The sequence below is a fragment of the Pyrgilauda ruficollis genome, unplaced genomic scaffold (assembly GCF_017590135.1).
Source record: "Pyrgilauda ruficollis isolate IOZ18807 unplaced genomic scaffold, ASM1759013v1 scaffold56, whole genome shotgun sequence".
In the NCBI taxonomy this organism is placed as follows: Eukaryota; Metazoa; Chordata; class Aves; order Passeriformes; family Passeridae; genus Pyrgilauda; species Pyrgilauda ruficollis.
Window position 1 is genome coordinate 5001804 of NW_024527266.1, and position 10572 is coordinate 5012375.

The following is a 10572-nucleotide window of genomic DNA, read 5'->3' on the forward strand; positions in this document are numbered from 1 at the left end:
GCAGGGCAGGGCTGGGCTGTGCTTTGGAGCGATCCAGTTGTTCCCTTTGCCCTGGATCGCCGCAATCGGCTGCTGTTCGGTCTGCCAGCTGGACTTTCTCCCGGTACATTCTTGCATGCTAGAAAAGACACTCCCTTACTTCAGCTATACCCAAGTTTTTATCCACACACACGGGTCCCAGGACCGCTCCGAAGTTAAGTTCTCTTTAAACACACTGGCGAATGTGCTGGCCCCTATAAATCCGAACAAATGCAGTTCGGTGTCAGTGAACGGACCAGAACAGTGATCTTGAAAGACGCAGGTGCTGGATGTGAGGAGAGAAACGTCAGGTGAGTCTCTGAGGCAGGAGCACAGCACGACTGAGGCAACCACAAAGAGGAGGGGCCAGAAAGAAGATTTCACATCACTTTTATTCTTTCAAGTTATTTTGTTGATGAAAAGCGTAAATGTTCAGTTCCCGCTGCAGTTCAAATCTTAGTAACATAAGTAAGTATTTGCATCATGCAATAGCTTTCATAGTTTCCAAAATTAATATTACACAAAATTATTACTGTACACGTGCACTTAATTTCAGATTATTTTTTTTAGTGGGGATTATACATAGGAACTCCTTTGTGCTATTGTCTCTTTAGATGTAGTAAAGGAACTATTGCTAATTTAAAAATCAACATACCTTTGCAACTTGCAAACAATTTGTCAGGAATATTGCAGGAAGAAAGAGAAAGGTAGCTCTGAAATCTATGGCCACACACTTTCAAACAGTGTAACTCTATCCCTTTGTGAGTTCCAAACCTGCCCAAGAGCTGACTTGATGTAATGCCAAGAATAAAACAAAGTTTTAATTGGAGGAGATAGTAAATCTAAACACCAGGATTTCTCTTTAAATGTATTTATCAAAATTTCTGTATTTCACAAATGACCTTCTTCTGTGGCTGAAACACCATATGGATTGTTTATGTACTCCTTGGTATTTACTCCTGCTGGAGGCATAGTGTGACATAAGGGTTGTCAGCATTAAAACGTACTTTCTTTGAGGCTATAAATGAAGACAATGCAATATTTTTTCAACGTAGAGAAGTGTGTAATAAACAGGAAGAAATGAAGGGGACACATATGTCCTGGACGGTAAGATTTTCCAGAAGCACTACTCTGAAACTACATTTTATTGTCACCTTGTTGTTCAAGCTGAAGCTCTCTTGTCTGATTCAAGAACCATAGCTAGAATTAAGCTCAACAAGATATTGGCCTAGATCCTTACTTTACACAGCTAGAATTAAGCTCAACAAGATACTGGCCTAGATCCTCACTTTACTCAGACGTGGCCTTGTGCACAGCCTGGAGATTGAACCTGGCATGATCCTGCCTAGACCTGCAATGTTCCTGACAGAGTTTGGGGGGTGGTGGTCTGTCAGTGAAAGGAGTGGTGTGCTCCTATCTTGGGAGAGCTCGCAGCAGGAATGGGTGTGGAGAGTTTGTGATTCCAAAGTGACCATCCACCCGTGGCCTGGGCTGGTCTTCAGGGAGCACGAAAGTGAATTTCTGCAGGAGAGTGGTAAAGAAGAGAAAGAGCTCCATCCTGGCCAGCTGTTCTCCCGGACAGGCACGGCGACCTGCAGGAGAGGGAAGAGGAAGTGTCTGTCAAAGAGGGCAATAATCGATGCTGGAATTGCCACAGGGGGAGCAGATCACCCTCCAGCTGTGCTTCTGACCTGCAGCTGGACCCTCCCCTCAGATTTACCTGCTGAGAAGGGCAGGAAGGCCTCTGGTTTCACAAACTGCCCCTTTGCATCCAGGAAGTGTTCGGGGTAAAACTCGTTTGCCTTCTCCCAGACTGTCTCATCCTTCAGCACGGAAGACAAGTTGGTGATGACTGTTGTCCCCTGCAGAAGAGAACAGCAGCATTATCTCGGCACAACAGAACAGTGCCTGTCCCTCTCTAGTCCCTGTCTGCAAACCACCAGCACCATTTCCACTTCTGCATCTTATTTGAAGCAGAGGTAAAGCAGGACCCTTCTCCAATGGCATTTGGTGCCGGCCCTACACTCGGAAGCACCAGAATATTTGCAATTTGTAGCCTTTCAAAGGCTGCTGCATGCAAATGCCAATTTCACGGTTCCACAGTGGAAACAGCCTCTGCTTCTCAGATCCTCCTGGACTTGTTCTATAGCTGCAGAGAAGAAGCTGACCGACAGACTTCAAAGGCCAGCTTTCGCAGGGAGCATGGAAAATCACAAATCACTTGTCAAGGTTCTAAATCAGAGGAGATACCACACGGCTACAAAAAAATTACAAAAAATATCCCAGACTTGAATTCTGCCACTGCTGCCAGGGCAGCTGCTTGTCACAGAGGAACTGGTCTGAATGCCAATGGCATTTGAGTAGCTTCAGAGGTTAGAATTTAACTGCTACCATCTCAGGAAAGCCAGTAAGCTGGTGTTGAGTGCCTCCAGAGAGCCTGTTAGGCTTCTTCTGACAGGCAGTGAATATTACAGCTCATTGAGAGGAAAGGAAGCCTTTGCACTGAGCTGCCACTGCAGTTGCATTCCCTTACAACAAGCGGAAGCCTAGAACACAGATAGGACCGTCTGCCTGGATTCAGCACTTAAAAATGTCCTATTTTAGTGCTCAACAGTGACTGAAATTGGGGCTGGAAGTGCAACACTGCAGGGTTGGACGGGATCATCCCCACCCCATGCCTGGCATCTGCACCAAGGAGAGGCTGCTGTGTTGCTTATCTGGTCACCTTGGGAATAAAGAAGCCTTGCAACTCGGTGTCCCGGTATGTCCTGTGAGGTAGCGCAATTGGAACAATATCCCCACAGCGCTGGACTTCGTGGATCACAGCATTAGTGTAAGGCATGCTTGCTTGGTCTGTCATGGTGGGGGCTCTCTCTCTGCCAATCACGTTATCAATCTCTGCCTGGACCTTACCTGAAAGCAGAAGAGATAAAGAATTAGAGGACCCTTAGAGAACCAGATGCAGCTGGTACTTGCTGATGGGAGACTGGCTGCATGAGATTGTAGGCACTGGGTGAGAACAGGACAGGCACTTAGAGACAGAAACAGAAACCAGACTGGAAGGCGCTTCTCAGTTGACTGGTGACTCTGTGTAACTGTTCTTTGCTCAAAGCATCCTTAATAAAGGCCTTGCCACTTGATATGCTACCTTACTCCTCCTCTAAGCAGCTTGAAGGATACCTGGTCAAGCAGCATTAGAGAATTTAACCAATCAGCATCTATTGCAAATACTGGAAGAGGGTACACTGACCACGGCCATTCCCCAGGGGAAGCCCTCAAAATGAAGGTGAGAGTGAACCTGCCCTTCGAACTCCAGTCTTGTTATCGTGGCAACCCCCCTGCCAGAACAGCTGTTTGGGAAGTGTTTCTCCTCTGTTTCTGCGAGACCAACAATCACCAAAGCTGTTCCTCATTGTGAAATCCTTGTGGAAAAATGAGTCTTGAAGGAAAGAGGCTACACTTCTGTAAGTAAGTTTCTGACTTACTCTGTATTTCTGGGTGGAGAATCATGTACAGCAATGCCCACCGGAGAGTGGTGGAGGTGGTCTCAGAACCAGCTGTAAACAAGTCCAAGGCCACCAGACGAAGGTTGTTATAGTGGAAACCCTTCTCTTCAGCTTCCTTACCCTGTGGAGAGCAAAAAAGTGGGTGACTGGAGCTGAGGAATTTGCTAGGCAATAAGACCACTGCCCAGAGAAGTGCTGAGAAACACTAGATCCATTTTTTAGCATGTGTTCCTCTTTCTTGTTGGGAGAGTAGAGCACAGCACAAGCAACAGTCTGAGCTTGAGTGACGTACTTTGTAACCCTGTTACCGCCTGTATCTGAAGGTCCTCAACCACCACCAATATACTCAGAGAAGAATGCTACCCCTGCCTTCAGGACAGAAGCAAACACCTTGTGCTTTCAGCTCAAACAGACAGCAGGCCCTTGTCACTCACTGCAACATCTTCCCACAGAGGAGGTGGAACACAGTTATGCATGTTTGATCAGATGATAAAAGCCACAGAGTAGAGAGGAAGCTGCATTGATGTGGCAAATGAAAAATTGGCATTATTTTAAGGGCATTATCTCTAGCTATGCATTACAGGTTCTTGCTGCTCCTGCCCTGGTATTTCCTTGCAATTAAAAAAAAAAAAAAATCAGGGTTATCAGGTTAAAGGATTATTGCTGCCTATTAATCTGCAACACCACTTCTAGCAAAAGTGGTCTCTCATCCAAATGCTAACTGAGCTCAAATTTGTTAGCATATGAGATATGACAAGCTCTCTGCATGAGTTCATCTGCTTGTCTTTTCTAATCCTCTTTATGCTTCCCTTTCCTTGGGACTAGCTTCTGTTAAGTTATTCGGTATATTTAGATGCTGTTGTAATATGGGTAGCAATTAATAATGCATTTAAGACTCAACTGTTATTCAAATAAAAGATCTCAGACAAGGGAGTTTGGGACGGACTTGACCCAAGTTAACTCAGGAGAGGGATTTATCAGACTGGCTATCAGGTAATGGTAGTGAGCACAAGAGAGACAAGAGGCAGCACCCACCCCCAGGCTGTAGTGCTCAGCGCACAGTAAGGTGGGTCACGTTGCTCTGCCCATGGGCTGGAGGTGCCCGACCCCCACAGCATGGCAGGGTTTGTTATGCAGAGCAGCAGCCCAGCCTGAGGACTTCAATGGTGGAAGCGATGTGCAAGCAGAATTTGCTAATATTGCTCATCTGGCACTTGAAATTTAGTGAATCCATGTGCAGAAACATATGGCAGATGGATAGGCTGACCAAAATACCTTTGTGCATGACTGATTTCAAGGAAAGACTCCTTTTAATTTCAGTGAAGTTCAGATTTAGGCCTTCCTCTGATATCTAGCAAACAATTCAAAATTATATATCCCAAAGGAGACAATAGTTTCAAATCATAACTTGGTTTAAAGGCAGGCTACGGATGGGACAATGACACCAAACGTCAGTCTGTTGCTCCAGTTTTGTGACTGATTTTGAGGCATCAGTCACTGAGGCACTGACATTACACAGAATCTTGCATGCTGACTTGTTCCCTGGTACAAACTTAGGACAATTAGTGAATTCTCAATCATTGCCTTTTAAAAGCCTTCAAATTTTGGTAGGCTGGAAAGAAGGAAGTTCCTAGATTCTGAAGGAAATGTGAAGGCAGAAAATGGAAGCAAGAACATCAGCAGACAACATGGTGTCTTAAGACAATGAAAGAGGTTCCAGCATGAAGGATACCTTTCTTCTCAAGATACAACGTGGAATGAAAAAATAGGATATTAGTTGGTAAGAGGTTTTGTGCAGCTCTAGGAGGAAAGTCAGCTTCACAAGCTTGAACAGGCAAAGAAACTACTCCTGACCCTGGAGGGTCTGCTAGTGTCACCCTACCTTCTCCATTTCCTTTAAAAACACATCCGTGATATCTCGGGTGTAAGCAGGGTCCCAGGTCTTCCTATGCTTATCTAAGGCCACATCTATGAAGTCCATTAACTCCTTTTGCGCTCGAAAGACTTTCTGTGCCACTCCAGGGACGCGCACCAAAATGGGCACCACGTTAAGAAGCTGGGGTGTGAGAACCAAAGAGAGCGACAAAGAAAGAGAGAGAAGATATTACATGATGCAAAACAAAAGAAAAATTATGAAAACACAATTCTCTCAAGCAATAGAGGGCAGCTTCTTACAGCTTGTGGTTTACCTGAGGCAGGAATCCAGTTTCTTCATCCAAGGAATTTTGAAATAATGGTGACAGCTTCTTGAATGTCTCATCATCATAGTCAAAACGGTCTCCAAAGACAATGTTGCAGATCATGTTGCAGACAGCATTATTGATGAGAATGTGTATATCAAAAGATTTACCTGGAAATGGAAATTGAGACCAAGCCATGAAGCTCAGCAACACCAAACTGCTGGACCTCATCTGTCAGCCATGAGAATACACAAATGCCACCTCGATGACACCAGGAGAAAAAGCCCCCAAACTACTCAAAGCATCACACTATGAAAAGATGATCATCTCATTCTTACTACTATTTGGTTATCTATGTTTATAGAAGAAAACTCCCAAGAAAAACTGAGCTGCAGGGTTGTTCTGTGACTTGACACGTAACACTTTTTTCTCCGTCTAGATGACAGGCTGTGAACTTCCAACTGCACTTTTATTGCATGTGATAATATCAATATGTTTCACTAAACTTCATCAAGTTAGAGTTACTGAGCTCTGGCAATCATTCCATTTTACCTCTCTATTCTGAATTTCCTATTTGTTCACTGTTTCAAATGGATTAGTGTTACGGTAGCCCCACTGTGTAAAGCAGAAGTGGCTCCGAGGAGGGCACATAGACTGGAAACACTGCATTTGCATGGGAAGAGAGCACTGCATGCAAACAGGAGTGGCTGTAGTATTGCTTCTCCCTGCATTACCATATTGCCTTTTCTGTGATTTCCCCATCCTTGTGCATGTCACAAACCTTCTTCAGACTTGATTTCAGAACAAAGAAATCCAGCTTCCTCTATCACTCGCTCCTCCAGGGATTTCTTTCCCATCCCAAAGTTCCTCAGCGTAGAGAGTGTGAATCTCCTTAGCTCCTTCCAGACGTGCCCGTATCTTGCTACAATAATCCCTGGAATTGTAGATGAGCAAGAAATGTCAGATATCTGACTTGTACATCAAGTGAATTTTGCTAGAGAACAGCAGTTGTGAGTCTGGAGGCACAGGTCTGTATGGATAGATGAAACAGTCTGACCTTGTGCAGCTTGTTCAGACAGCAATTCAGAAATGGATCACTGCACCTTCTACTGCCTGTGTGTGGCTGGCAAAGGTACAGGGGGATGCAATGGGAACAAAAAGGCTGCTAAGGATAAAGGAATCAACCCTCCAAACCATTCAGCACTGTTCCCATAGCTTGTGTGAACTGGGTAGCAGCTTGTGCCACCACACAGCAGCTGAGGATGTGATGTGGGCAGGATGCAGGAAAATACTCTGTCTTGAACGAAAGTCACCATGGTTTTTTACTACAGCTTACAAGTGACATTTTGCATCAGCATTTTGTCTTACATAAGCACCATAAGCACTAATTTGGGGCTGTTGGGAGTTGGCAGAAAGGTTGTACCACTTACAGTGTCCTTACACAGCTGAAGAAGTGTGTGCTTGCTGGAGCTGTACTACAACCACTAAGGGGAGCCCCCATTTAATCAAATCTGAGTTTGTCACCACCAAAGGGTGCCAGACATGCAAGGAGGTTGACCAGAAGGACACACAAAGGTGCACTGCACTGAGAAAGTCTTGCCTCTACCCAATCCTTCTCATGCTGGTGCCATCAAGGAACGTCCATTTCCATGGGACTTGCCTTCAGAATTCTCTCCGTAGCCCATATGTTCGTATATTGGAAAAGGCGGCCGGTCAGCAAAATCCTCCGATTTGTGGACCAGGGCTTCCTTCATTGTTTTGTACCCATTCAGCACTACCACGTTGGTCCAGCAGTTCTGGAGACTGAAGATGTTTCCAAACTTCTTCTGGAGCTGCCAAGATAAAAAAGCATGTTCCTGAAAATGAGCTGAGTGTAACGTCAGAAATTATCATCGTATCCTTCCTGAGGGCATTTACTAATGAGTGACCTTTGAGGTACTTTTATCCAGAGATCTACAGCTGATCTTTGACCTTTATCTTTGCAGTGCAACAGCTCCAAACAGTGCCAAGCAGCAGCTGTAGCAGGGATCAATGCCCTGTAAGTGGAAAAATTTAGAATGCCCCTATCCTAGCCAAACTGTTGTCATCAACATTATGCAAGTACTTTTAATGTTGTCAAGAACCTTTTTGGGGACTTTTAAAGACTGCATGCTCAATAATGAATTATTTCCTAATGTTTCTATTTATTTTGATCTGAAAGACTAAGCAAGTTCTGAGTTAGTTTACTTCTGCTGAAGGAAATATTGATAATAAGGTGATATGTAAGCCCTTTAATGGGACATGGATTCCTGTGAAGGCAGGTCAAAGCTCCCCTGCTAGTCAGGAGCACTGAGCAAAGCTCAGAAGCACATTGTTTAAAGACAGTGCAAGAGCAGCAATACCCCACAGTTTTCTTCTACTTTCTTTTCCCGTTTTTTTTTTTTTCTTTGTTTAAAAGTGAAGATTCTTTATTTCTGTACTGTACCATTGCAAGGAATTGAAGTACATAATACTGTATTTGCAGTAGGGTTGAAAAGGGCATTAGCACTTCACTGGCACTAGAGACAGATCATTAAAAATGATTACTGGTCAAGATTGTGGTCAGCATGACTCTAACGTGATGTGATTTGAAAATGGTAAGCTTTTGGACTACATGCAAGCAAATCATACAAATGCTAAATTAGTTTCTCCACTTGGCAGGTTTTGGACAGGCAGCTGAACTAGAAAAGAGGTCTTTAGAGTTTGCAAGCTGAAGCACAAAACACCCCTGGTTTATATGCTGCAGGCTGTGAAAGCCTTGCCTTCCCTTTCAGAAAAGCTAAGCCCTGAGTTTGAATGGGAACCTACTGAGATTTTGGGCATTGCTGCAGGGGCAAATCCCACAGGCTGGTCTCTTTAACTCAAACTGTCACATGCCTGCAGGCGTGCTTCACTAGCTCCCAGGGAAGCCTGTCATTCCTGCAGCCACATTCCCAGCGCACAGATATTTGTCTCCCTTGTTTGTACAACGCCTGCTCCTTTGTCTCCAGGCCTGGCCACAGGTCAGGCTGGCAGCCAGCTCTACAGCAGCAGCGCCTCTCACTGGGGGCACAGCCGTGGTCTCCCACTGAGCTCAGACAGAGATGAGGAGATAGAGGTTGGGAAGTGTTGGTGCACGATTATCTCTTGGGCTGTGCGGGCCAGCTCAGTGTCCTTGAGCAGTGACTTGCTTCATCCTGGACTTTGGAGAGCGTAGTGATACTGAAGTTGGCCAAAAATAAACTAACATAATTTGAAGTATTGCAAAGCAGGTATGCTTTACTGTAGCACTGGACTCCTCTCACTGAATGGGTGTCATGAAATACCCTTTACAACAGGGTATTTATTCCATCATGATCATACATATCCATAGCAGTGTGCTTCCCAAGTACTAAATAAACACCATTTTTCCTAGGACTTACCTGCACGCATCTGCCTCCTACTGGAAGTCCTTTCATGGTCCTAGAGGGTCATTGAAAGCTGTCTCTGGGATTCAGACTCGCTGAGTGCTTCAATATTACAGGTGACCTTCCCTTGAACTTTTTCTTTGGTCATGTGCTCTTGTTTCTTGTTACATACCTTGCCAAAACGCCCACCACATTCCTCATTATGTGTTTATCCACAGTTTCTAGCTATGTTTATCATCCTGTGTGCATACTTTTACATTCTTTTATCTTTTTTTGCTAGTTAGTCTAAAGCTCTATCTAGAGCTTTTCCGGGGAAATGGAAATTCCTGTTCTCTGTGTTATGTAACTGTAGCTGGTGCCAGGGTGTGACCCATCCCTCCCGGGCCCATGGTGGATTGAATGTGCAGTGTTTTGTTCAGGGGCTGCCACTCACCTGGCTGAAGGAGTGGTGGGGCTTCTGGAAGTCAATGGAGAACATGGTCCCGACGAACGGCAGCGAGGTTGGGCCTGGTGGGTAACGGCTCCACTTCTTTCTGCGCTTCATGAAGTCAAGCAGTAAAGCAAAGACTGTAAGAAAAACTCCCAGGACAGAGATGTTGCTCCAGATGGATGACAGCTGGGACCCCAGCCACAGGAGCAATGCCATTTTGTAAACTGTCTACTCCTTGTTCTTCCTCTTTTGACCCGAGACTGTCACTGCCAACTTTTGCCTTTCCTCTTCTCCTCTCTCACTTTCTTGCCCTGACAGCTGCCCCTTTCTCCTTGCTGCTGCCTCTTCCCCACACTGCCTTTTTCTGCTGCTCCCTTCTCCCTGCACTGGCTGGCTTTTGATTGTGAAACTTGGCTCTACTTCTAAGCTCCTCCTCTGCTCAGTTCAGCCTTCGGGGAGTGGTGATGAAGGTCATCCCCCCTCCTTTCCTCCTCCCCCTCTTCATTCCCCAAGGCCGGAGCTCAGAGGGCTCTGTTGCTGCTGGAAGTGGTGGCTGGTGCTGACAGTGCCCTCAGTGGGGCAGGGCTGGCTGAGCCCTGGCTGTTTGGGTGCCTTCTCTCACAGACAAGGAGAAGTTCACAAGCAGCCAGTCTTGCTGCATTCTCATGGGGCGATTTGGAAAAAGGTTGTTTAAATTTGAGTCACTTTCTTGTTGGTACGGGCAAGTCAAGGAAGAAGCAGTTCCTAAACACAGATCATACAGGTTTCTGTTTGCAGGCTAAGGGTGGGTTCCATTGGAACTTAAGGAAGTCCAGGTTAGATCAAACATTCCCTTACAGAAAGCACGTACTACAGAAATTAGCTTAAAACAGTCCCCTGAGATTTTAAAAATAATTTGTTTCTAGGATTAAATTTTTTTATCAAACTCCAAGTGTCAGTCAGCACAATGACCTTGGCTTTTGTAAAAGGCAGCTCAGGTACATGGAAGAAGTCACACTTATTACGAGGTGCCTCCAATATGCAGCCTTTGGGGC

The 10572-nt window shown here is 45.3% G+C and overlaps 1 protein-coding gene across 1 annotated transcript; it reads right to left on the reverse strand.

Moving 5' to 3' along the window:
• Positions 1-391: 391 nt before the first annotated feature.
• On the reverse strand, positions 392-9937 carry LOC121361070 (cytochrome P450 2D17). The gene is made up of 9 exons (XM_041481402.1): positions 9542-9937; positions 7365-7536; positions 6486-6638; positions 5714-5874; positions 5407-5580; positions 3504-3645; positions 2744-2931; positions 1739-1880; positions 392-1610 (listed from the first exon to the last, which is right to left on the reverse strand). The coding sequence occupies exons 1-9, from the start codon at positions 9752-9754 to the stop codon at positions 1432-1434; spliced, it is 1524 nt and encodes a 507-aa protein (XP_041337336.1). The 5' UTR covers positions 9755-9937; the 3' UTR covers positions 392-1431.
• Between the last annotated feature and the right edge of the window lie 635 nt (positions 9938-10572).

What these genes read in the sequence shown, in the direction of transcription:
- LOC121361070 (XM_041481402.1), bottom strand. Translation starts at nt 9,754, where the DNA reads ATGGCATTGCTCCTGTGGCTGGGGTCCCAGCTGTCATCCATCTGGAGC. An exon ending in TCTCCACCCAGAAATACAGA is followed by an intron (nt 2,932 to 3,503) that starts GTAAGTCAGAAA and finishes TTCTGCTTTCAG; the next exon opens with GTAAGGTCCAGGCAGAGATT. An exon ending in CTTCCTGCCCTTCTCAGCAG is followed by an intron (nt 1,611 to 1,738) that starts GTAAATCTGAGG and finishes CCTCTCCTGCAG; the next exon opens with GTCGCCGTGCCTGTCCGGGA.